This window comes from Oenanthe melanoleuca, chromosome 1 (genome assembly GCF_029582105.1).
Source record: "Oenanthe melanoleuca isolate GR-GAL-2019-014 chromosome 1, OMel1.0, whole genome shotgun sequence".
Lineage (NCBI taxonomy): Eukaryota > Metazoa > Chordata > Aves > Passeriformes > Muscicapidae > Oenanthe > Oenanthe melanoleuca.
The window spans coordinates 85,092-110,956 of record NC_079333.1 but is presented as its reverse complement, the minus strand read 5'-3'; the positions used below and the strand labels follow the sequence as shown (position 1 = coordinate 110,956).

General features: G+C 50.0%; 2 protein-coding genes across 4 annotated transcripts in view; one reads left to right on the top strand and one right to left on the bottom strand.

Moving 5' to 3' along the window:
- Positions 1 to 5,077: 5,077 nt before the first annotated feature.
- Positions 5,078 to 7,173, bottom strand: LOC130257865 (serine/threonine-protein kinase pim-1-like). The gene is made up of 5 exons (XM_056500790.1): positions 7,062 to 7,173; positions 6,828 to 6,878; positions 6,257 to 6,623; positions 5,468 to 5,644; positions 5,078 to 5,221 (listed from the first exon to the last, which is right to left on the bottom strand). The coding sequence occupies exons 1-5, from the start codon at positions 7,131 to 7,133 to the stop codon at positions 5,115 to 5,117; spliced, it is 774 nt and encodes a 257-aa protein (XP_056356765.1). The 5' UTR covers positions 7,134 to 7,173; the 3' UTR covers positions 5,078 to 5,114.
- A 6,088-nt stretch (positions 7,174 to 13,261) lies between these two features.
- Positions 13,262 to 25,865, top strand: part of LOC130257845 (fibrous sheath CABYR-binding protein-like) — a 41,237-nt gene continuing 28,633 nt past the window's right edge. For all 3 annotated transcript variants that reach the window (XM_056500756.1, XM_056500766.1, XM_056500748.1), the window contains exons 1-8: positions 13,262 to 13,451; positions 14,383 to 14,420; positions 14,859 to 14,981; positions 16,731 to 16,853; positions 18,621 to 18,743; positions 21,407 to 21,529; positions 23,290 to 23,412; positions 25,184 to 25,306. In XM_056500756.1, coding sequence (XP_056356731.1) covers positions 13,376 to 13,451; positions 14,383 to 14,420; positions 14,859 to 14,981; positions 16,731 to 16,853; positions 18,621 to 18,743; positions 21,407 to 21,529; positions 23,290 to 23,412; positions 25,184 to 25,306 — 852 coding nt within the window. In that variant the 5' untranslated portion in view covers positions 13,262 to 13,375. The remainder of the gene's footprint in view (positions 13,452 to 14,382; positions 14,421 to 14,858; positions 14,982 to 16,730; positions 16,854 to 18,620; positions 18,744 to 21,406; positions 21,530 to 23,289; positions 23,413 to 25,183; positions 25,307 to 25,865) is intronic.

The following is a 25,865-nucleotide window of genomic DNA, read 5'->3' as shown; positions in this document are numbered from 1 at the left end:
CAGCTGCAGGGACATATTCCCATCGCTCCTGGCCAGGTTTCAGGGTTCAAACAGTGCTGTCTTTCCCCAGAGCTGTTCCTTCAGCTGGTTCAGGAGGGCCATTTGGCCTCTGCACCCACATTTTGCCTCCATTATTAGGGCTCCTGGATCCAAACGCTTTATCTCCACAAACAGTGGTGATTTGAGGTTGGTCTCCTTTTCTCACTACTGTTTTTAAAACTTAAATATCAATAATTGTGCTACTGTGTCATAGGGCTAAATAATCCAATCTTGTTCACTATTGTGTAAAAGGATTACTTTGATTTCTCCTTGACAATCTGCATCAATTACTTTTCTTGTGACATGAACACTTTGCAAAGCCAAGCTCCAGTGAGCAGTTCTCCAACCAAAGTGTCCTGGAGTAATCGGAATTCCTCTTTCTGGTATTGAAATCTCTCCTTTTCTTCTGATTCATCCTAATGCATCCAAGTCCACCTCTTCAGCCTCTGGGGGCCCTGTCAGGGGCCATGGCACGCAGAACAATTTCCCAGCAAGTCCAAGTCTCACTGGCCATGGCTGTATTTGCAAACTGGGTGCAGCCATGCACATCCAGGGGCTTTCCATTTCCCTGTGGGCCCATTGTTAAGGGTATGGAGCACATCTGGGTGATGGGTTTTCCATCAGGACAGGCTCTCATCTCTTCATGTTTTCAACTGTTCTTTTAACAAACATTCATCTGTTCAAACAATCCTGCAGTTTGTGGATAGTCTGGTATATGAAAAATCCAGCAATTTTAATCACCATGTTTTCCACAGTAACAGATAACACATTCCACATCACAGTATCAGCAAACCCCATTAAAACAGCCCATTTCATCCCTTCCTACTTTATTCATTATAAATAATCTCACAAAGTTTACCATGACCTTTATATCCTTGTTAATGCTTTTCTGTAGGGTATTTAGTGTTACATCCCTGAGCAACCAAAGCTAACACATTACTATTGTCAGCATTATTTCACATTATTATTATTATTATTATTATTATTTACTTTATATACAAATAAAAATATTATTTGATTATATTTGATACATTTATATATATATACATATATATATATATACATATATATATATACATATATATATATATATATATATATATATATAAAGTATCATTATTATTTCACTAGTACAAAGAAATTCAAACCCAAGATTAAAAATTCTTCTGTGGCTCAATGTGGGAGTGTTCCAACAAAACTTGTTCCTTCAGTTGGTGCTGTGTAAAATATGCTGTTAATAAAATCCATTCTCATCATCCCAAACCCGTAAGTTCTCTTCCTTTTTCCATATGCAATTTTTGGATGCATTTTAAGACATCCAGTGGTTCAGCCTCTTTTAACTGACTGCTCCACTGCTCACACAGTGCTCTGACCTCAGCCCACTGCAGAGATAGTGAACTCTAGGGAAGGGCTTTGCATCCAGGAATTTTGGATGGGCCTGATGCCTTACATTTACATTTAAAAAGTGACATTTTGTTGTGATCCAGCCAGACAATGCCACTTTGGTTTTACCAGTGGGCAAGGTCAGCACCAAAGACACAGACACCAACTGAAGGAATCAGTGTAATTTTCTGAAGTTCAAAGCAGCAAAGAATCACAAAAGGAGAAGCTCAGCAATGCACCCAATCACTACCAAAAATTGCCCACAGTGATTTAGAAAGATCCATCATCAGTTACCCCCAGACTTTACCATCACATCAGCTGGGGGAAGCTGTCACAGCCAAGGACTGCAGAGCCACTCCCAGACACTGGGAATTCCTGCAGGTGCCTCCAGCCACAGCTGAGGCTTCCAATCCTGCTGTGAGTGGGCCCAGCTCTGACAGTGCTGAATAAACAAACTGACAGCACTGCTAGTGCAGGAACATCTGGTTTCATTCTCCTCTGGGCTCCTCCCAAAGCCTGGCCAGGGCTCAAGGAGGAACCAAGGGAGATGACTTTGACCATACACTCCCAAACAAGGCACGTTGGATTCCACGGCCCTGCTCAGCTTCTAAATACAGAAAGGTCAATCCATGTTTCACTAATGAGTGCACACATCTATCAGAGTGCTAATGACCATGAATATGTCGTTAATGAGTGGATACAAAGATAACCTTTCGTTGGAAGGTTCATCCAGAGGTCACCTTTGGCTCAGGGCCTCTTGTCCAGGCCTTGGTACTTCAGGGATGTGATCTAGTGGTGGGCTTGACAGTGCTGGGTGAAGAGCAGGACTTTCCCAAAGAAAAGATTCTGTAATTCCAGGATTCCATCTGCTGGGCTCAGTTAGGTCCATGTTGGCAGCACCACTTAGGTCAAAAAGCTCCCTCTTGCTCAGCTCTTGTGGCCTAAGGCTGCAGCTCTTTTAGCTCCTGGTGCTAAGCTGCTCATGCTGGACGAGACGACTGAGAGAGAAGAATACAGTTCATCCAATTCCTTCTGGGACACTGAGAGGGGAGGGTGTGGAACCAGGAGCATTGTTTGGTGTCACCTCCTCTCTGCCCTTCACACCTTTCAGCACTTTGAACCAGCCAAGAGCTTTCTCCAAGAGTGCAATGAAGCAGCTGTTCCTGCTTCCAGCTCTGGCTCTTCCCGGTCTCTGACCTTGACTGGTTTTGTCCCTCTTGCTGTGCCCTCTGTTCCCCCTGTGCTCAGTGGCTGCTTCCCAGGACTGTGAAACTGGCACAGATTAAGGGCTCCAGCCCCTCCTTTCTCTGTCCTTGGAGCTGCCTGCTCACAGCAGCTTTTCCATCTGGAAGCTCCACGTGAACAGGGAGTCCCCACCTCTGTTCCCTGCACAACCTCCAGGAGCCCAGGGCTGCCATCTCTAGTCCCTGCTGGCACTGGGGGCTCCCAGGTGCCCCAGGCTGCTGTGACACCACTGCACACGGGAGGGAACAGTGGCAGGGGCTGTGCTGAAAGTCAGGTCCATTATGTGCTGCTGCTGCTGCTGCTGTGGGGGTCATTTGTCCAGCCCTGCCCCAGAGTCAGGGATCAGATCCAGGCACTGCTGCTGCTTCCTTGGGTTCAGCCACAGTTTGGGTGTTGCTGTCAGTGCCAGCAGAAGCGGTGGCTGGAGCAGCTGGTGCTGACAGTGCCCCAGGCCCCAGGGCCAGAGGGGTCCCTGGGCTGGGAGGGAGTTGTCCCCTGTTCTCCTTCTGCCCCACACAGAGCTGGGCTGGGCACAAGTGGGGCAGCACAGCAAACAAGGAGGCTGCGAGTCTCTTCCAGCCCTGTCTGCTCAGAGTTTGGCCCTTGGAGCTCCAGGGGGACAAAGACAGCTGCTCCAGGTCCCTCTGTGTGTCCCTGTGTTCAGCAGTGCTGCTCCATCAGTCTGTGCCCAGCACTGGGGAAAAGCCTCAGCCCTGCAGGGCCAGGAGCTGCCGGGCTCTGCCTGAGCAGCTCAGCCAGCAGGAAGGAGCTGATCCACACGGGAACCATGAGCCAAGGACACTCTTTTTTATGGCATGTTTTCTGGTTTAAGGAAAAGAAAAAATAAAAGGAAAAAGCACAGGAAAAATGTGAAAGATAAAAACAAAATGAAGGTGTTACTGAAAAATAGTTCATACCTTTGGATAAAGGGGTAACTGATTTTTTTAAAACAAGAACTAAGTTATTTACTTTGTAAATGTGCTGACGGCAGGGGTCCATCTTACTGACCCCAGCAGACTTTTTAAAACAATTTTGGGGTTTATTTCCAATATTGTTATTTTAAATTGTGGTTGAAGTAAGCGGAAATTGCTTTGTGACCTGCCAGCTTCAAGCAGGACTGGGAATCTAAACTCTGTCAACTCCCAAATCCTTTAGAAGATGCCCTTCCTTCTCACCTTTCAAATGAAGTGCACATTTCCTTTAAATTGTCAGTGATTTCTTAAAGATGGAAAGTCCCACTTACAGCTTTTGCTCTGGTTTGGAAGTGCAGAAGGGCAATTCTCCACCCATCAGCTCCAGGCTGCACTGCCTTAGGAACACAGCCCGCTCGCCAGGTTTTGTCCACTCGTGGCACTTCTAGAGGAGAAAGAAAGTGCAACTGCACAATTCCAGCCAAGAAGGAACAAAGAGTGGGACAGACAAAACATCCTGTGGAGATCCAGGGGTTCAGCTGGGACCATGGAGAGTTTGGGTTCTTGCCAATTGGGTGTGTGTCCCTAACTGCAATCTCTTGGCCTGCAGGAGCGTCTCCCTCACCTGCAAAAGCAGAAAGCTCAGGCGGTGTGCTCGGAACGGGCTCGTCTGATGCAAAGCTGTCAGAGCCCAGTGAGGGCAGAGCCCTGTGCCCAGGGCTGAGCCCAGCACAGCCCAGAGTCCCTCAGCATCCGCAGAGCCCAGCTCTAAGGAGAGAAACCAGAACCCACCCGTCAGCTGAAGGCTCCTGTCCCCCTTGTCCCAACCCCCCCAGTGCCCAGGCCGTGCTGGCTGTGCCCAGAGCTGGGCACAAACCTCCCAACCACTGCTGCCCCTGGGAGCAGAGCAGGAGGGCAGCACGTGTGCCCAGCCTGCAGCCAGCCATGGCACATCCAGCCCCTCAGCAGCTGCCCAGAGCCAAAGAGCAGCTTGGCAGCCCACTGAAGAATTTGTTGCATCCACTCAGCAAAGGGGGAAACCTTTGGTGCCCAGCCAGGCCGTGCCATGCCCAGATCTGGGAGCATTCCCCTGGCTGGGGACTCACCTGCAAATTGGGTGTGGAGCATGTCATTAAAGAAAGTGCCAGAATCAAAGTCGATCATCTCCAGCTGCCAGTGGCCAGGTCGAGGAAGAGGTTGTCATCCTTGAGGTTGTCCTTGTAGAAGCCCCACCTGGTACAGCTTCTCCAGGGGCTGCTTCTCCTTCCCTGGGAGCCAGACCAGGCTGTCAGTGCTCTGCCCAGGGACTCAGCCATCACTGAAGCAGGACAAGTAAAACCAGGTTGGATGGTGGCCGCCAGTGCTTGCAAGACCAGCTCAGCTCCAGAACAGATGCTCCCATCTGATGACCCCTGCTCCATGGTACAGGCAAGATGAAGAAGTCTGGGTTTCTTTGCTTCTTATCACCAAGAGATGTGTGGAGCTGTTTAATCCAGGCTCCTAAATCAAATGGTGCCTGTGAATCTCTTCCATTTTCTAGGGCAGATGAACATCCTGCAGCCAAGGGTCATAGAAGAGATCTTCCACAGATGGCCTGTCCAAGGAGCGCATGGATAAACACCAACTGATAATATCTTGGCACTCTGGGGAGAGAAACCATAAATCACTAGGCAGTCGGAGAAGAATCCTGTTCGCTTTGCCCCACCATTCCTGTGCCTGGGCTCTGCTGGAAGCTCTCAGAGCTGTGCCTAAACTTTCCAGTCAATTCCCTGTTTTGGAGGAGAGCAGGACATGTGCCACCTCCTCAGCAGCTGCCAGAGCAGGATGCTCACGAGCCCACTGCTGTGTCCCAGCACTGGTATTCCCCGTGCCCAGAGATGAGGATCCACCTTGAGAGAGCCGTTGTGGGAACTTGAGCTGGCCCCAGATGATGTCCCGGCCCTTCTTGAACGGGTGCTTCCCGCAGACCATCTGGTACAGCAGGATACCCAGGGACCAGATCGTTGCTGCCTTGCCGTGGTAGCGTTTATGGTAGGTCCATTCTGGGGGGCTGTGGGACGGTGTTCCTATGGAATACAGATGGAGCTCATCAGGGGGATGCTGCTGCTCCCAGAGCCTCGCCCCAGCATCCCTGGGCATGTGGGGGCTGCACCAGTGGCACACGGGGTGACCCGCTGCCTCCTTGCGAGCACCTGGTTCTTGTGTACAAAACTGGGGCTGGAAAAGAAGCCACTGGTATTGGGAGAGGGCAGCAGAAGCCCTGGGAAGGCCCAATTAGGATACACAGAAGAAAAACCCACCCAGTGGTGGGAAAAACCCACTCTCCTCCCCGTCTGCATTGCCCCCAAAAAACATTAATAAGCTAAGGCAAACAAGGGCAGCAAAGGAGTCCAAGCCCTTCCTCGCCTGCACACCAAACTGAGCGGTGCCCAGGTCTGACCCCCCTCTCTGCCACCCCCATGGGGTTTGTGTTAGGCTGGCTGCCCCAGCTCCAGCCACGGCTGCGTGGGTGGTGAATGTGGTTGGCAGGGCTGGCAGCTGGCCCCACTCTGACCCCCACCCAAAAGCAACTTGGCTGCAGAAGCAATGCCATGGCCTGCAGCAAAGGGGGGAATCCCTGGTGCCACAGCCAGGCTGGGCCATGAGATTTCCAGGAGCATACCCCAAGCTCGGCTCACCTGCAAACTGGGTGTAGACTGTGTCCTGGAGGAAGGTGCCACAGCCAAAGTCAATCAGTTTGAGCTGCCCGCTGTCCAGGTCGATGATTATGTTGGCCGGTTTGATGTCTCTGTGCAGGACCCCGCAGCTGCTGCAGTGCCGCTCGGCCTCCAGCACCTGGCGGAACAGCCCCCGCGCCTCCTCCTCCGGCAGGAACCTCCGAGCCACGATGAAATCAGAGAGGTCCTGACATCGCTCCGGACGCTCCAGCACCAACAAGAAGCAGCTGGGAAGCTCAAACCACTCCAGCAGCTGAATGACTCCACGGAATCCAGTGGACACCTTGTCCAGCAGCACGATCTCCAGGGGCGCACGGGCGCCGTCGGGCTGCGCGAGGAGCACGATGCCGTCAGCGGGGCTGAGGCCGTGCCAGGGCTCTGGGACTCCTCAGCCAGCCCGGGATGCTCTGCACCCCCCGCTCACCCCACGCCCGCTCTCCCTGCGGGGCTCCCGGCGGCTCCCACCCTGCCGGGCCCCGGCTCCTCGCCGCCCGGCACGGCCCGGCTTCTGCCGCTGGCCCCGCTCACTCACCAGCTCGCCCCAGTGCCGGATGCGATCCCGCGGCACGCGCTTGATGGCCACCTGCGAGCAAGGGGCAGCAGCGGGCTGAGCTCGCCGCCCGGCACGCCGCGCTCCAACCTCCCCTTCCTCGTCTTCTTCTTCTTCTTCTTCTTCTTCTTCTTCTTCTTCCTCCTCCTCCCTCCTCCGCCCTCTTCCTCCTCCTGTTCCTTCTCCTCCTCCTCCTCCTCCGCCCCCGCCACTCACCGGGGCGCCGTCCGCGAGCCGGGTGCCCGAGAAGACGCTGCCGAAGCCGCCGCTGCCCAGCAGAGAACCCATCCGGTACCGCTCCTGCAACGCCTCCTGCGACTTCCCTGCGGGCGACACGCGGCTGTCAGCGCCGGGCCCGGGGCCAGACACGGCCCCCGACCGCCCCTCGAGCGTCCTGGGCCAGGCATCCCCACCCGCCCCGGGCCCCGGCGGAGCTCGGGCCGGGGGAGCCGCAGCGGGGGCGGCGGGAGCGGCCGCGCCGCGTGTGCCCTCCGCGGGCCCCGGGAGGAGCCGGGGCCGGAGCCGGGGCTTGAGCCCGCGATGGGGCCGGGGCTGGGGCTGGGGCTGGGGCCGGGGCCGGGACAAGCGGAGCCAAAGAGAGGCTATTCCGCCCCAGCCCCAGGCACTGATGCCCAGCCAACAGCGCCACAGCCAGGACAGTGAGAGCCGGGCGGAGGCGAGACCGCGGCGGGACGGGCGGGGCCGGGGGCGGGGACGGGGACGGGACAGGGGCAGGGGCAGCACCGCCCGGGGCCGGGGGCGGGTTCGGAGCATGGCCCGGCAGGGGAAGAGGGGGAGAGGGGGAGAGGGTCCGTGAAAGGGACACCGGGGAAGAGGGTGCGGGACTGCGGGAGAGGGAGAGGAGGAACAAGAGATCGAGAGGGTCTGTAGACTCGCTGCTGCTGCTGCTGCTGCTGCTGTCGCTGCCGCTGCTGCCGCCGCTGCTGCTGCTGCCGCTGCAACTGAACACCGGGGCCGTTTGTCCGTGTGTTCGCTTGTCCGTGTGTTCGCTTGTCCGCGTGTCCGTTCCACGCTCGCCCCACACGCCCCATGGCCGAGCCCCGCGCGTCCCAGGGACAGCCCCTGACTCTGTCCCAACACGAGAACTTTGCCCTGTTGAGCCAAGGCCCAGAGTCCTGACTCCCGCACGGTGACACAGGAATCCCCTGGGTCCCTGCTGTGCATTGGCCCTGCTGAGGCTCAGACACTGCCGGGGCTCATTCCCTGCCTGGAGGATTCCTGCCCCAGCCAAGCACTGCACTTATGTCTCCAGCATTGCTTTCCAACAAAACCAGGGGAAGGCAAAGTGTTTGTAGCTAAAACTCACAAGTCATCGATCTTAGAGGTGAGATCCATTTGGGATTAATGGCATGGAGAAGCAGTGCAACACTAAAACACTAGAAAAGGGGAGCATAGAAATAAACACATGAAAACATCTTGGATTGTTTCTTTCCATTTTCATTTCACTTCTGGAGAGCTATTTCAGTTTTCCAAGAATCTTCTCCACAGTCCTGTCTGCTCTTTTCAAGAACCTTTCATGGAGAACGAGGTGGAGCTTCTGTCACAAGTTGTGCCACCAATTGCAGCTTCTCTTGGCTTTCCACACTGTGCATGCAGCACAAGTTCTGCAGCAAAGCAGGACAAATGTTTGGAGAACTTTACAACTTATCCTTTCTTTTCCCTGTGGTCTGGGGAGTTGTGCCATTGGTCAGGTTTTGATTGTGGTTGTTCCAAGCTTGGAAAACAGGAGGTGGTACCAGGAATTGTTAGGGAATGCAACCCTGACTGAACTCAGAGAAAGAATCTCCAGAGCCTGCAGCTGGAAGTGGAGAGTTGTGTGATAATTATCTCCATGGACACCTGCAAAGTAACTTAGACTGTGAAAATGGGCTGACAGACGTAGTCTGTTTCTGTGTTCAGTTTAGATCATTCTACATCTCTTGCACTGGTGTAAATCAAGAGCACAATCCGTTCATGATAAGCACTAGACCAAGCTGGACTGCCCAGAGTAGACGACAAAAAGAATCTAAAAAGGGGAAATGCAGGTGAACTTTGTGAACTTGGTGAACATTGTCTGCAAGAAGGGTAATTTTTTCTAATAATTTCTAGTCCATTCCTTATGCTTTTATCCTTCTGACAAGGCCATTTGCATCCCAGATTCCTCATCAAAGAAGAACCCTGAACTTGTGGAACTGTGTGTCCCTGTTCCTCTGCAAGGACACTCAGAGCGAGACAGGAAGCAATTTTGAAGCAATTGTATTAAAACAAAACTAGTTATTAAGCAGAGATTGATATCATTCACCCAAACCAAAAACTTTGGCTCAGCCTGGAGCAGTGTCCTTGAGGGGTGTCCCCACTCCAGGGAGGAAGGCCCACACCCTCCAAGGAGGGAAATGTCAGGACACGCTCCCGTTACAATCTGGGACGGGGCTTTTCCAGTCTCAAGTGCTGCCCTGTCAGTCAGATGTGCCCAGGCTGTGCCAGCTGAGCAGCTCTGCAGAAGTTCTCAGTGGTGGCACTTGGTTGTTCCTTTCTCTGGGGATTTTCCCAGCTCTGCCACAGCTTCAGCTCCCTCTCAGGATGTAGAACTTTGGGATGGAGGAGTCAGGCTGGTTTCAGCATTATTCACCCCAAAAGCAGTGTGACCCTCCCCCCCTCCTTCATTTCCCACTTGGGGCTTTGCAAACAGAGCCTTGTTGGAGTTGTTTGAGCCCATTCCAGGTAGAGCCTCCTGCTCCAGCAGGAACTGCCTTTCCTGTGCCATGGCCAGGCCAGGTCCTGCTGCAGAAAAAGCCCCAGGCAGCCCCAACACAGGAAAGGGCTCGGGCACAGGTGCAGACTGGCATGGTGGGAGCTGTGCCAGGAAGAGCCTGAGACACCAAAGGCACCTTGGCAGCAGCAGCTGCTTCCAGGGCATGGCCAGAAGCCTCCCTTGGCAAGCTGGCCTGGTGGCCACCAGTGCAGAGCTGCTGCTTCAGGGGTCATTTCTGGCTGGGCTCTGCAAAGCCACTTGTGCTCCAGGAACCTGACTGGGAAGCAATTGGCCCCAGCACTGTGGGGACAAGACATTAATGACAAAACTCTTCATCCCAGCAAAGACAAGACAGGGACAGAGGTTGGGGAGAGCCAGGCCCAGGGTACAGGGCTGCAATGGTGATGGCTGTGAGCTCACTGTCCCTGCAGCAGCCTGGCTGGCCCTCAGCAGACATTCTGGCCAGAAGTGTTGTGAGGTCACCCAGCACATCAGAGAACCCACACAACAGCAATTCCATCCTTGGGGAGGGGTTTCACTACGTCAGGTTGCACAAAGCTCCTGCTCTTGGAGCATTTCTGGCATGGGGCATCTACTTCTCTATGGTAGGACCCACAGCTGGTCTGTGGGTTAGAGAGGGTTAATGAGTGAGGTTTGTTTTGGGAAGCATTCTCTGACCAAGACTATTGGCATGGAGACCAGGAAGAAAAGAAGGAAAAAGAAGATAAGCAGGAAAGAAACCCTGCAGCTGGGGAAAGTATTTTTAGAAAGGCCATAGGAAGAATAGAAGTGAAGATTTTTCTGCCAATGATTGTTATGTTGATTTACTGTAGCCAATGAAGAAACTGTAAACTGTGTAGAGGGTATAAAAGACAGCATACTATTGTAATAAACAGATTTGGCCACCTGAAGTGTTGAGTGTTTATGTGTGCCACACCCGCCTATACAGCAACACTTCTCTGGAAAAGCAATTGAAGTTTTGTGCCACTGTCATTGTGAAATATTTCCTCCTTCTAACAAATGTAAATCCACCCTGATTCAGTTTAATGATATGGACCCTTGTTTTCTCATTGAAAGATTTGCGAAAAAATCAAAGTCCATTTTTCTTGGACTTTGACACTATGTTTCCATTTTCAAAGACCTTGGAGAGGACCCAAATATCTCCCAAGACTGGGTTTGGAGGCCTCATCACATAACCATCAGGCAGAGTCTGAGGGTCCTGGGCTCAGTGGAGACTTTGGACAGAACAGGAGAAGCCTGAGGGGGATTGAAGGGAGGTTCCACAGATAGTGGAGCTTTTCTTCATTGTATAAAACAGCCTGAAAAGAAATATTGGCACCAAGGGCAGCTGGGGAGGTCCAGACTGGACACAAGGAGAAAGGACATCTTTGTCAAACCTCTGTTGGATACATGAAGTAGACAAGGCACAAATACCGTGATAACTATGCTGACAATCAACACGTACATGCCTATTTTCAAAAGTTCTCTCCACAATGGTGTAAGGCTCAGCCAACCAAACAGATCATTTAACCATGATCCTTCTTCAACTCTGAGTTTGGTCATATCCTCCTGGAATTGTTGTATGCTCTTATGTATAGATACTGAATTGTCAGAACGATTCATGCAACACATTTCATTAAAGTATTTGCATCCATGTCCATGCATTAACAAAAGAAAATGAACTGCTGCTCTGTTTTGCAGAGTTGCATGTCTCACACCATGAACATCAATTAACAAATTGCTCAGTGCGAGAGAAATGGCACAAGATTGCATACTTAGCCAACAACCTAGTTGATTCAATTGTTTCAAGGCTGCCCCTGAAGCAGTCTGAGGCAGAAGGAGAGTTGCTGTAAAACCGCCTTCCAAAATCCCAGGCCCTAAAGTTATCATCACAGTCAGGTTGATATTGATTGACGAACCTCTTCTCTCTACGTTTGTGTTCTTCTATCATTTTTATGTTACGTGTGTTCTGGGTTGGTGTTATGTCTGCTCCTCTCCTGCCCCCACACCTTGCTGTCTGCATGGAGCTGCCGCCGGTGCCTTTTCCCCCCCCGGGGGGGTGGTGCCCTGGGGGCTGGGCTGCTTGGCTTGCCCTGCTGCCCCGGCTGCTGCTTGCTGTGCTAGCTACCCCGGCCGCTGCTTCTGCCCCGCTGCTTTTGCCCTATTGCTTCTGCCCCGCTGCTGCTGCTGCCCCGGCTCTGCCCTGGCTGCTGCTGCCTTCCCCTCCCCCTTTCTCTCCTTCAGCTCCAAGATCTGTACCGGCTCTGGACGGGACCTGAGCATCAGAGACTGCCTCCGGAGCCTGCCCAAGAAGCTTCTCGCCCTTCCCAGCAGCGACCGTCTCTCACTTCGGTGAAAACAGTTCTTTTGTCATCTGGGATTGTACTTTCCTGTTGCTGGGAAGTGTTTTTTCTTGTGTTTGTTAATAAAAAAGTTTTTTCCACTTTTCCCCCCCGAGTAAAATTCTCTCCGAGCCCAGTGGGGGGGAGGAATTGTGAGGGGGGTTTATTTTGGGGGGCTCCTTTGGAGGCTTTCCCCCAGTTTTGTCCTAAACTTGGACAACGTGTCAGCAAAGTAAGTCTCCCTAACCTGACCTCCTTCTCCCACTCCCATCCTTTCTCCCTCTCCATCTCTCCTCTTGCATCTCTCCTCTCCCCAGCAGCAGTGACACCCTCGGTGCCCCGTTCCCGAAGCACTCGCAGCCCGTGGCAGGAGCGGGGATGGAGCCGGGACAGGTCGGGATGGGCAGCGCGGGGCTCTCGGCTGCTCCCACCCACTGGGGCCGGGGGGAACCCGGCCTGGAGAAAAGGACAGGGAAACTGGGAATTCTGGGGGCTGCAGATCCAAACTGCGGCTTGGTGGGGACCCTGGGCAGGGACTTCCAGCCCTTGGGGCTCCTCTCAGGAGTCTGGGAGGGGGGAACGTAGAGAGGGGTGGGGCATCCCAGGATTGGCATCACTGGGAGTGACTGGGAATTATTACAAGCATGCTGAGGGACATTGGGACCATACTGGATCATACTGGCAGCAACTGGGACTGCACTGAGGGTGACTAGGAACATGCTAGCAGCAACTGGGACACACTGGGAAAGACTAAAACCATAGCGGGGGTAAACTGGAGCAACTGGACCCACATTGCATAATAATGGGAGCAGCTATGCCCATGCCTGGGTCATACTGGGATCTTCCTGGAACTGGCTGGCATCAGACTGGGAGTGACTGGAATAGTACTGGGAGTATCTGAGAGTGACTGGGATCCTACTGGAATTAGACTGGGAGTGACTGGGAAATTGCTGGCTGTGACTGGAACTATGCTGGAGGTGACTGGGTGCAACTGGGTCCACACTGGGAGGGACAGGGAATCACTCTGGGCATGACTGGAATAATACCCATCTGAGTGCTCAGTTCAGGTACAGGCTGTAGGTGCTTGGGGCACTCTTGGAGTTATTCTTGGATCCCTTGAACAACCCAGGGAATTTGTGCTGCTTTGGGACAGGAAATCTTCCCATGCTATTTTGTGTTTGCTGTAGGGAAGGTTGGTCTGCTTTGCATCAATCAGGGAGCAATGCAGAATGTTTGCTTTGTGATGTCAGGGCAGGGTTGCCACGTTGTTGTGGTGACATCAGAAGCTGCCTTGGTGCACAAAGCGCCTCAGTGCCAGAGCCACCCTTGGGTGTGCTCAGTGCAGGAACATCCCACGGTTTGTCAGTGGGCAACAGCACAATGACAAGAGCCTTGTTTTCTTTTGTGTTCCAAACTTGCAAAACAGTGCAACAATAATGGAGGATATCGTTGCTGCAATTTGTGCAGTTTATGGCGTTGGTTATTCCAGCTATTACCTGACTAACCTGGGACGTAAGTATAGATTTTCCTTGGGTGTAACCTAACCTGGCTTTTGTATGTCTTCCTGCTCTTTCTTAATGACTGGCTTGATTTGAAAACAAAGAGCATTAGGATGCCACTGGTTTGGTAAAGCTCCTGTCAACACATTCCACTCAAAAGGGGGTGTCTGTTGCCACGGGTCTGTGGGCAGCATTTGCAAGGGAACTTGCAGGGGTTTCATTCCCTCCACGGGAGAGTCTGTGGCAGCAGAGTCTGACATTTCCTCAGTTTGCTGGACCATGCAGGGCAATTTTGAAAACGCAGACTGGGAGACCTTCTCAGAAGGCCTTCTAAAATTTCTGCAGCTCTTACAAGAATTCAGAGAAAGCTTCTTTTTCCTAAATTTTATCATGAAAAGGTTTGACTGTCTAACTTGACCCTTTACTAAGTTCTAAGTGGAAACACTAAAATAGTGTTTCCCTTTACAATGAAAAACTGCAAAGCAGTGAGTTTTTGATCTTGAACCCTGGAGCTGCTGCTGTGCTATATCACTGCCAAAAGAACTTCCACAGCTCAGACGGATTTTGGGGAAGATATTCTGGGCAACTCTTTTCAGCAAGTTAATGAGAATTAGTGCATGCAACTAATTTTAAAAAGAAGTACCAGAAGGGTGGATAAAAAAGCTGCTTTATGTGTAGGGCAAAAAAGAAGCATTGAGTGATTAAAGAACTATTTGCAATATATTAATTAAATTTGTATTAATTTGCTGGCAAAACACTCCAAAGCATAGACACAGCTGAGAATATCGACCTGTTCTCTTGCTGGCAGTGTGAAAGAGCTGTGTCTCCTGGATGCCTGTTGTGAAACAGAAAATGCTCTCTGTTTGGGTTGACTTGTTTTGTGGGATTCATCAGTCCAGGCAGTTGTCTCAAAGAATCTGCTTAATTTTCCTTGCCCAATACAGGTCACCTGAGACGTGTACTCAGAACTGCCATAAGAGAGGTGAGTGAGAAAGGAATATTTAATGTTCCAGAAGTTTAAGAAATGAGGTAAAGGTAGTGAGCTTGGCGTGTGGCAGGAGAGTGTGGAAGATGGGCTGGGTAGGATAAAAGAAAATCCATTTCCATGTCTCAAGCATCAATGGAAAAGCCATGGTTGGCTATGACCTAATTTTTTATTTCAGAGCTTTAAAAAACACAATGCTCAGTTTTCAGAGAGAACGTTGCTTGCAGATTATACAAAATAGGGTGAAATATTGCATTCAGAGCCATATCCAGATCTGTCAAATTAAGTCATTATAATTTAGATGGAGATACTTATAATTCCATTCCTATGACAGATCATGATTTCGCTGTAGGGGAGTAGACTATAAAGCTCAATAGAAATAAGGCTATAAATGATAGGTAATAACCTGTCCTTCATGCTTTTCTCTGACCACAGAGTCAAGAAGCAGCAGAAGACTCTCCTCTGGCTCTCGCAACTACTGGAGTAGAGGCCAAATATAAGCAAAATGACCACAGTACACCAGCTCTGGTCACACCACAGTCTGAATATTCCGAGGCGGTAAGTGCCAGTTCTTGCCAGCTCAGACTTTAGTACAAGACAGAGCAGCAACTTCTTGAGCAGCCAACACTTGCTATTGGTGGCTGAGGATGCTGAGGACTGGAGTCGTGTCAGGACCTAGCAATTCCCACCAGCATGTGAGAGCTTGATAATGGGTTTTGATCTGGCATGGTTTGGTCCCAGCTTGCAGGGCTTCTTACAGAGGCCAGCCTGAAGCATGAAGGATACTAACCCCCAGGAGGTATCATGTCAAAGACCTGGAGCTCAGCCTTGTAGGATACATATGGGGCACTGTGGTCTGGAGGGACCTATCCCACTCCACACACTGGCCAAGGAGGTACAAGCACGAAAATGTTGATCTGATCACAGAGGCTCTTTGGGGTGCTTTGTCCACACAAGATTCTTGGGTGTGTTTACCTGATCGTATTTAAGAGGCACATTGTGGATTTGCAACCTAAAGAGAGGGATTTGATGCCTGTATTGCCAGGTTATTCTTTTGCCTCTTCAGGCAGAGCGGTCAGTAGCAGAGTGCAGTCGGAGTGCACCTGTGTTTTGATAAGCTGCAAAGAGATGATTGTGCTGTCCATGAATCCCCGTGGGCCTGGGGATGTCCTGTGTGCCAAATGACAAAAACTGCATAGTTCTGGACCCATTTCTGAGGGAAAACCAAGAGGCTACATGTGTCTCTTGACACTTTCTATTGTGTGGTCTGCCTTGATAACTCTGCTTGAAAATGCTATTGTCGCTGGCAGAGTGGGAAGAGATGAAAAACTTGGACTGCTCTGTTGTTTTGCCTGATAAGCACAGGAAAGGCATCTTCAAATTCTGGATGCTGTATCTTTCATGAAATCTGCAACTCAGAAAAAGCAGCCAGGTTTGCTGGTCAACAACAGCTGAATATGAGGCAGCGTGTGCCCAGGGGGCCAAGAAGGACAAGGGCATCCTGGCGTGTGTCAGCAATAGTGGGGCAGCAGGAGCAGGGCAGTGAGTTGTGCCCTGTGCTGGGCACCGCTGCAGCCACTGCTCAAGTGCTGTGTCCAGTTCTGGCCCCTCTGGAGCAGAAAGACGTTGAGGGGCTGGAACATGTCTGGAGAACGGAAAGGGAGCTGGGAATGGCTGGGAGCACAAGCCCAGCGAAAAATGTGCTAAGGGAGCTTTTGTCTGGAGGAAAGGGAGGCTAATGATGGACATTCCAAGCACAATTCCATAAATGCCTGCATGACAGTCCAAAACATAAGGGCTCTTCCATGTGAAGCATCCCCTCACTGCATCCAGATGCGTTAGACACTAGAGTAGGTGACGATTTGATTTTTTGTTTTTTTGGTGTGCTGGTCTGCTAAGAGGAGAAACCCTGCTCATTTTGTCTTTATGCAGCAAGCAATGGTGCTTTTCCTCAAGATTTGCTTTTTCTGCACATTATGCAATACTGATAGTGTTTTAGTTTTCCAGGACTGCAGCAGTCACAGCTGATTATTCCCTGATTTTCCATTTCAAAGCTTTAAGAAACCCAGAGCTCAGTTTTCAGAGGGAACCTTGCTTGCTGGTAGTAGCCAGGGTGGAATATTGATTTCAGAGCCACATGCCATTCTGTTGAATCAGCCCATTTTATCTTAGTTGGACTGACTTAGAATCCCATTGCTGTGACACTTTATAATTTTGCCTTAGGTAGATCAGGTTGTACAGTTGAATACAAATAAGGGTATAAATGATAGGTAACAGCCTGACCCACATGGTTTTCTCTGTCCACAGGGCCCTGAACCAACAGAAGACTATCCACTGACACCCTCAGCTCCTGGAGAAGATGCCAAGGAAGAAGAAATTGACCAGAAGTCTTCAGCTGTGGTCACACAACAGGCCGAATATTCTGAGCAGGTAAGCACCAGTTCTGGCTGGAGATGCCCTTAGTACAAGACAGAGCTGCAAGATCTTGAGCAGTCAGCACTTGCTATTGGTGGCTGAGGATGCTGAGTGCTGGAGTCCTGTCAGGACCTAGCAGTTTCCACCAACCTGTGAGAGCTTGATAATGGGCTTTGATCTGGCATGATCTGGACCCAGCTTGCAGGGCTTCTTATAGAGGCCAGCATGAAGATGAAGGATACTAACCCCCAGGAGGGATCATATCAAAGACCTGGAGCTCAGCCTTGTAGGATACATAGGGTACACTGTGGTCTGGAGAAACCTTTCCCCCTCCACAGACTGGCCAAGGAGCTACAATCACAAAAAGGTTGATCTGATCATGCAGGCCCTTTGGGATGCTTTGCCCTCATGAGCTTCTTGGGCGTGTTTACCTTGGAGTATTTCAGAGACACATTGTGGAGTTGCTGCTTGAAGTGCGATATTTGGTGCCTTTCTTGCCAGGTTGTTTTTTTTTTCCTTCTTCAGGCAGAGCAGTCAGTTGGTGAGTGCAGTCTGATTGCACCTGTGTTTTCATAAGCTGCAAAGAGATGATTGTGCTGTCCATGAATCCCTGTGGGCCTAGGGATGTCCTGTGCGCCAAATGACAAAAACTGTATAGTTCTGGACCCATTTCTAAAGGCAAAACCCAGAGGCTACATGTGTCTCTTGACGCTTTCTATTGTGTGGTCTGCCTTGATAACTTCGTTTGAAAATGCCATTAGAGTCTGCAGAGGGGGAAAAGCTGAAAGACTTGGACTATTGTTTTGTGTATCTAAGAAGAGAGATATCGTGAAATTCTCAAACTTTTCTTATAAGTCACATGTGCAACATTGTGCCTGCTGTGCTGCCTGGGACAAAAGCAGCCAGGGGTGCCAGACCAGAGCAACTGAACATGAGGCATCGTGTGCCCAGGGGGCCAAGAAGGACAAGGGCATCCTGGTGTGTGTCAGCAATAGTGGGGCAGCAGGAGCAGGGCAGTGAGCTGTACCCTGTGCTGGGCACTGCTGTGACTGCTGCTCGAGTGCTGTGTCCAATTCTGGCCCCTCTGGAGCACAAAAACTTGGAGAGGCTGGAGCGTGTCTAGAGAAAGTCAAGGGAGCTGGGAATGGGTGGGAGCACAAGCCCAATGAGGATGAGTTGAGGGAACTTTAGTCTGGGGAAAGGAAATCTCATGGAGGAGTTTCTAGGCACACATCCATAAATGCCTACGTGAGAGTTGTCCCCACAAGTGCTGTTCCATTCCAAGCATCCCCTCATTGCAACCAGGTGCTTTAGACACTCTACTAGGTGACATTTGATCCTTTGGTTTCTTGAGTTGCTGGTTTGCCCGGAGGAGAAGCTGTGCTCATTTTGTCTTTGTGCAGCAAGCAAAGGTGCTTTGGCTCAAGATTTCCTTTTCTGGCATATTATGAGATTCTGACAGTGTTTTAGTTTTCCACACCTGTAGCAGCAACAGATGGCTATTCCCCGATTTTCCATTTCGTGGCTTTAAGACACTCGGAGCTCAGTTTTCAGACAGAAGGTTGCTAGCTGATGGTAGCCGGAGTGAATGTTGAATTTGAAGCCACATGCAGTTCTGTTGAATCAGCCCTCATAATTTTGTCAAAGTGACTTAGAATCCCGTTGCTGTGACCGTTTATGAATTTTCCATAGTAGAGCAGGTTGTAGAGCAGAATATAAAAAAGGGTAAGTAATGATGATGATAAGTAATGGCCACATTGTCATGCTTCTCTCTATCCACAGAGTCCAGAACCAACAGAAGACTATCCACTGACTCCCTCAGCTCCTGGAGAAGAGGCCAAAGAGGAGGAAATTGAACGCAAGTCTTCAGCTGTGGAGACACCACAGTCTGAATATCCTGAGGCGGTAAGTGCCAGTCCTTGCTGGTGCTGTCTGTAGTACAAGACAGAGCTGCAATTTCCTGAGCAGCCAGCACTTGCTGTTGGTGGCTGAGGATACTGAGTGCTAGATTCCTGTCAGGACCTAGCAGTTTCCACCAACCTGTGAGAGCTTGATAATGGGCTTTGATCTGGCATGATTTGGCCTCGAATTGCTGGGATACTGATTGAGGCCAGCCTGAAGCATGAAGGATACCAAGCCCCAGGAGGGATCATGTCAAAGACTTTGAGCCCAGCCTCTTTGGATACATAGGGGGACACTGTGGTCCAGAGAGACCTGTCCCACTCCACAGACTGGCCAAGAATCTACTAGCTCAAAATGGTAGAACTGAACACAGGCACTTTGGGGTGTTTTATCCTCTCAAGATTCTTGGCTGTAATTACCTGGCAGAATTTTAGAGACACATTGTGGAGTTGAAGCTTCAACTCAGAGATTTCGTGCCTTTGATGTCAGGTTGTTCTTTTGCTTCTTCAGGAAGAGCAGTCAGTACCATAGTGCTGTCTGAGTGCACCTGTGTTTTCATAAGCTGCAAAGAGATGATTGTGTTGTCCATGAATACCTGTGGGCCTAGGGATGTTTTCTGTGCCAAATGGCGAAAACTGCATAGTTCTGGACCCATTTCTGAGGCAAAACCCAGAGGATGCATGTGTGTCTTGACACTTTCTATTGTGTGGTCTGCCTTGATAACTCTGCTTGAAAATGCCATTGGGGCCTGGAGAGAGGGGAAATGTTGAAAGATTTGGACTGCTTATTTGTGTATCTAAGCAGAGGAAAGACATTGTGTAATGTCTTCAGGCCAAAGAGGAGGAAATTGAACGCATGTCTTCAGCTGTGGAGACACCACAGTCTGAATATCCGGTGGCGGTAAGTGCCAGTCCTTGCTGGTGCTGTCTGTAGTACAAGACAGAGCTGCAAATTCCTGAGCAGCCAGCACTTGCTGTTGGTGGCTGAGGATGCTGAGTGCTGGAGTTCTGTCAGGACCCAGCAATTCTGACCAGCCTGTGAGAGCTTGAAACTGAGCTTTGTTCTGGCATGGTTTGACCCCAGGTTGCTGGGGTTCTGATAGAGGGCAGCCCTAAGCCTGAAGCCTCCCCAGCCCAAAAAGGGATCTTGTCAAAGACCTGGAGCTCAGCCTTTTTGGATACATAGGTGACTCTGTAGCCTGGAAAGACCTGTCCCACTCCACAGATTGGGCAAGTAACTATAGGCACAAAACGATTGATCTGAGCACACAGGCTCTTTGGGGCTCTTTGTCCTTAGGAGCTTCTTGGGTGTGTTTACCTTGGAGTATTTGAGAGACAGTATTGTGGAGTTGCACGCTGAAGTCAAAGATTTGTTGCTTTTAATGCTTGGTCGTTCTTTTGCCTCTTCAGGCAAAACGGTCAGTAGCAGAGTGCATTCTGAGTCTGTCTTTCTTTTGATAAGCTGCAAAGAGATGGTGTCTATGGTGTCCGTGTGCTATTCATGAATCCCTGTGGGCCTAGGTATGTCCTGTGTGCCAAATGGCGAAAACTGCATAGTTCTGGACCCATTTCTCAGGCAAAACCTCGAGGCTACGTATGTCTCTTAACACTTTCTATTGTGTGATCCTCCTTGATAACTCCATTTGAAAATATTATTGGAGCCTGGGGAGGCGGAAAAGCTGAAAGACTTGGACTGCTGTTTTGTGTAGCTAAGCACAGGAAAGACATTGTGGAATTTTAAATGTTTTATTCTTAGTCAAATGTGCAACTTTGTGCCTAAGGTGCTGCCTGGGAGAAAGGGAGCCAGGGGTGCTGGTCAACAGCAGCTGAACCTGAGGCAGCGTGTGCCCAGGTTTCCAGGAAGGCCAAGGGCATCCTGGCGTGTGTCAGCAATAGTGGGGCAGCAGGAGCAGGGCAGTGAGCTGTGCCCTGTGCTGGGCACCGCTGCGGTCGCTGCTCGAGTGCTGTGTCCAGTTATGAGTTTTTCTGGAGTAGAAGGTCATTGAGGGACTGGATTGTGTCTAAAGAAATGCAAGGGAGAGGGGAAGAGGTGGGAACACAAGCCCAATGAGGGTGAGTTGAGGGAGGATTCGCCGGGGAAAACAAGTCTCTTGATGGACCATCCAGACGCACTTCCATAAATGCCTGCATGACAGTCCTTCACATAAAGGGCCGTTCCATGCCACACATTCCCTCATTGCATCCAGATGCTTTAGACAATGGAGTACGTGACGCTTTTACAATTTGTGTTTTTGGGTTGCTGGTTTACCAGAAGAAGAAGCCATGCTCATTTTCTCTTTATGCAGCAAGCAATGCTGCTTTGACTTAAGATTTCCATTTCCAGCATATTGTGAGTTTCTGATAGTGTATTAGTTTTCCACATCTGCAGCAGCCACTGCTGGTTATTTCCTAATTTTCCATTTCAGAGCCTTAAAACACTCAGAGCTCAGTTTTCAGAGAGAAGGTTGCTTGCTGATAGTAGCCAGAGTGGAATGTTGAATTCGAAGCCACATGCAGTTCTGTTGAATCAGCCCATATAATTTTTTTGGAGTGACTTAGAATCCCATTGCTGTGATAGTTTATGATATTTCCTTAGCAGAGCAGGTTAGAAATGAGGGTATACATGATAAATAAGGGCCTCTTTGTCATGCTTCTCTCTGTCCACAGACTCCAGAGCCAACAGAAGACTATCCACTGACTCCCTCAGCTCTTGGACAAGAGGCCAAAGAGGAGGAAAATGAGCGCAAGTCTTCAGCTGTGGTGACACCACAGTCTGAATATTCCAAGGTGGTAAGTGCCAGTCCTTGCTGGTGTTGTCTTTAGTACAAGACAGAGCTGCAAGTTCCTGAGTAGCCAGACCTTGCTATTGGTGGCTGAGGGTGCTGATGCTGGAGTCCTGTCAGGACCTAGCAGTTTCCACCAACCTGTGAGAGCTTGATAATGGGCTTTGATCTGGCATGATCTGGACCCAGCTTGCAGGGCTTCTTATAGAGGCCAGCATGAAGATGAAGGATACTAACCCCCAGGAGGGATCATATCAAAGACCTGGAGCTCAGCCTTGTAGGATACATAGGGTACACTGTGGTCTGGAGAAACCTTTCCCCCTCCACAGACTGGCCAAGGAGCTACAATCACAAAAAGGTTGATCTGATCATGCAGGCCCTTTGGGATGCTTTGCCCTCATGAGCTTCTTGGGCGTGTTTACCTTGGAGTATTTCAGAGACACATTGTGGAGTTGCCGCTTGAAGTGCGATATTTGGTGCCTTTCTTGCCAGGTTGTTTTTTTTTTCCTTCTTCAGGCAGAGCAGTCAGTTGGTGAGTGCAGTCTGATTGCACCTGTGTTTTCATAAGCTGCAAAGAGATGATTGTGCTGTCCATGAATCCCTGTGGGCCTAGGGATGTCCTGTGCGCCAAATGACAAAAACTGTATAGTTCTGGACCCATTTCTAAAGGCAAAACCCAGAGGCTACATGTGTCTCTTGACGCTTTCTATTGTGTGGTCTGCCTTGATAACTTCGTTTGAAAATGCCATTAGAGTCTGCAGAGGGGGAAAAGCTGAAAGACTTGGACTATTGTTTTGTGTATCTAAGAAGAGAGATATCGTGAAATTCTCAAACTTTTCTTATAAGTCACATGTGCAACATTGTGCCTGCTGTGCTGCCTGGGACAAAAGCAGCCAGGGGTGCCAGACCAGAGCAACTGAACATGAGGCATCGTGTGCCCAGGGGGCCAAGAAGGACAAGGGCATCCTGGTGTGTGTCAGCAATAGTGGGGCAGCAGGAGCAGGGCAGTGAGCTGTACCCTGTGCTGGGCACTGCTGTGACTGCTGCTCGAGTGCTGTGTCCAATTCTGGCCCCTCTGGAGCACAAAAACTTGGAGAGGCTGGAGCGTGTCTAGAGAAAGTCAAGGGAGCTGGGAATGGGTGGGAGCACAAGCCCAATGAGGATGAGTTGAGGGAACTTTAGTCTGGGGAAAGGAAATCTCATGGAGGAGTTTCTAGGCACACATCCATAAATGCCTACGTGAGAGTTGTCCCCACAAGTGCTGTTCCATTCCAAGCATCCCCTCATTGCAACCAGGTGCTTTAGACACTCTACTAGGTGACATTTGATCCTTTGGTTTCTTGAGTTGCTGGTTTGCCCGGAGGAGAAGCTGTGCTCATTTTGTCTTTGTGCAGCAAGCAAAGGTGCTTTGGCTCAAGATTTCCTTTTCTGGCATATTATGAGATTCTGACAGTGTTTTAGTTTTCCACACCTGTAGCAGCAACAGATGGCTATTCCCCGATTTTCCATTTCGCGGCTTTAAGACACTCGGAGCTCAGTTTTCAGACAGAAGGTTGCTAGCTGATGGTAGCTGGAGTGGAATGTTGAATTTGAAGCCACATGCAGTTCTGTTGAATCAGCCCTCATAATTTTGTCAGAGTGACTTAGAATCCCATCTCTGTAACAGTTTATGATATTTCCTTAGTAGAGCAGGTTGTAGAGCAGAATAAAAATAAGGGTATAAATGATAGGTAATGGCCACTTTGTCATGCTGCTCTCTGTCCACAGAGTCCAGAACCAACAGAAGACTATCCACTGACTCCCTCAGCTCCTGGAGAAGAGGCCAAAGAGGAGGAAATTGAGCACATGTCTTTAGCTGTGGAGACACCACAGTCTGAATATTCTGAGGCGGTAAGTGCCAGTCCTTGCTGGTGCTGTCTGTAGTACAAGACAGAGCTGCAAGTTCCTGAGCAGTCAGCATTTGCTATTGGTGGCTGAGGATACTGAGTGCTAGATTCCTGTCAGGGCCTAGCAGTTTCCACCAACCTGTGAGAGCTTGATAATGGGCTTTGATCTGCCATGATTTGGCCCCAAATTGCAGAGCTTCTTACAGAGGCCAGCCTGAAGCATGAAGGATACCAAGCCCCCAGGAGGGATCCTGTCAAAGACCTGGTACTCAGCCTTGTTGGATACATAGGGGACACTGTGGTCTGGAGGGACCTGTCCCACTCTACACACTGGCCTAGGAGCTACAGGCACAAAAAAGGTTGATCTGAGCACACAGGCTCTTTGGTGTGCTTTGTCCTCATGAGCCTCATGGGTGTGTTTACCTTGGAGTATTTCAGGGATATATTGTGGAGTTACAGCTTGAACTGAGAGATTTGGTGCCTTTCTTGCCAGGTTGTTCTTTTGCCTCTTCAGGCACAGTGGTTAGCAACAGAGTGCAGTCTGAGTGCACCTCATATTGATAAGCTGCAAAGAGTTAATTGTGTTGTACATCAATCCCCATGGGCTCAGGGATGTCCTGTGTGCCAAATGACAAAATTGGCATAGTTCTGGACCCATTTCTGAGGCAAAACCCAGAGGCTACATGTCTCTCTTGACACTTTCTATTTTGTAGTTTCCTTGATAACTTTATTTGATAATACCATTTGCATGTGAGGTGGGGGGAAAGCTGAAAGACTTGGACTATTGTTTTCTGTATCTAAGAAGAGGAAAGACATCATGGAATTCTCAAAGTCTTATTATAAGTCAGATGTGCAATTTTGTGCCTGGGTCCTGCCTGGGAGAAAAGGAGCCAGGGGTTGCTGGTCAACAACAGATGAACACGAGGCAGTGTGTGCCCAGAAAGGCAAGAAGAAGGCCAAGGGCATGCTGGTGTTTTTCAGCAATACTGGGGCAGGAGGAGCAGGGCAGTGAGCTATGCCCGGTGCTGGGCACCACTGCGGCCGCTGCTCTTGTGCTGTGTCCTGTTTTGGCCCCTCTGGAGCATAAAAACATGGAGGGGCTGGAGTGTGTCCAGAGAAGGGCAAGTAAGCTGGGGAGGGCTGGGAGCAAAAGCCCAAATTGTATGTGCCGAGGGAGCTGCACTAATGGGGAAATGGAGGCTCATGATGGACCTTCCAGGTACACTTCCATAAATTCCTACCTGACAGTCCTCCCCATGAGGACCATCCCATGCCAAGTGTCCCCTCACTGCATCCAGATGCTTTAGGCACTTGTGTATATGATATTTTGATCCTTTGCTTGCTTGGGTATTGGGTTTGCCAGGAGGAGAAGCCCTGCTCATTTTGTCTCTATACAGCAAGCAGTGGTTCTTGGCTTAAATTTCCTTTTCCCGCATGTTATGAGATTCTGATAGTGTGTTAGCTTTCCATGGCTGCTACAGATAGAGCTGGTTATTCCCTAATTTTCCATTTCAGAGCTTTAAAGAAACCAGATGTCAGTTTTCAGAGAGAAGGTTGCTTGCTGATAGTAGCCAGGGTGGAATGTTGAATTGAAATCCACATGCAATTCTGTTGAATCAGCCCTCATAATTTTGTCAAAGTGACTTAGAATCCCGTTGCTGTGACCGTTTATGAATTTTCCATAGTAGAGCAGGTTGTAGAGCAGAATATAAAAAAGGGTAAGTAATGATGATGATAAGTAATGGCCACATTGTCATGCTTCTCTCTATCCACAGAGTCCAGAACCAACAGAAGACTATCCACTGACTCCCTCAGCTCCTGGAGAAGAGGCCAAAGAGGAGGAAATTGAACGCAAGTCTTCAGCTGTGGAGACACCACAGTCTGAATATCCTGAGGCGGTAAGTGCCAGTCCTTGCTGGTGCTGTCTGTAGTACAAGACAGAGCTGCAATTTCCTGAGCAGCCAGCACTTGCTGTTGGTGGCTGAGGATACTGAGTGCTAGATTCCTGTCAGGACCTAGCAGTTTCCACCAACCTGTGAGAGCTTGATAATGGGCTTTGATCTGGCATGATTTGGCCTCGAATTGCTGGGATACTGATTGAGGCCAGCCTGAAGCATGAAGGATACCAAGCCCCAGGAGGGATCATGTCAAAGACTTTGAGCCCAGCCTCTTTGGATACATAGGGGGACACTGTGGTCCAGAGAGACCTGTCCCACTCCACAGACTGGCCAAGAATCTACTAGCTCAAAATGGTAGAACTGAACACAGGCACTTTGGGGTGCTTTATCCTCTCAAGATTCTTGGCTGTAATTACCTGGCAGAATTTTAGAGACACATTGTGGAGTTGAAGCTTCAACTCAGAGATTTCGTGCCTTTGATGTCAGGTTGTTCTTTTGCTTCTTCAGGAAGAGCAGTCAGTACCATAGTGCTGTCTGAGTGCACCTGTGTTTTCATAAG

Excerpts from the sequence above, each read along its gene's own strand:
- LOC130257865 (XM_056500790.1), bottom strand. The coding sequence starts at position 7,133 with ATGGGTTCTCTGCTGGGCAGCGGCGGCTTCGGCAGCGTCTTCTCGGGC. Across the intron at positions 6,879-7,061 it reads GGCTCGCGGACGGCGCCCCG|GTGGCCATCAAGCGCGTGCC; the intron begins GTGAGTGGCGGG and ends CCTTGCTCGCAG. Across the intron at positions 5,645-6,256 it reads AGTCTACACCCAGTTTGCAG|GAACACCGTCCCACAGCCCC; the intron begins GTGAGCCGAGCT and ends TGTATTCCATAG.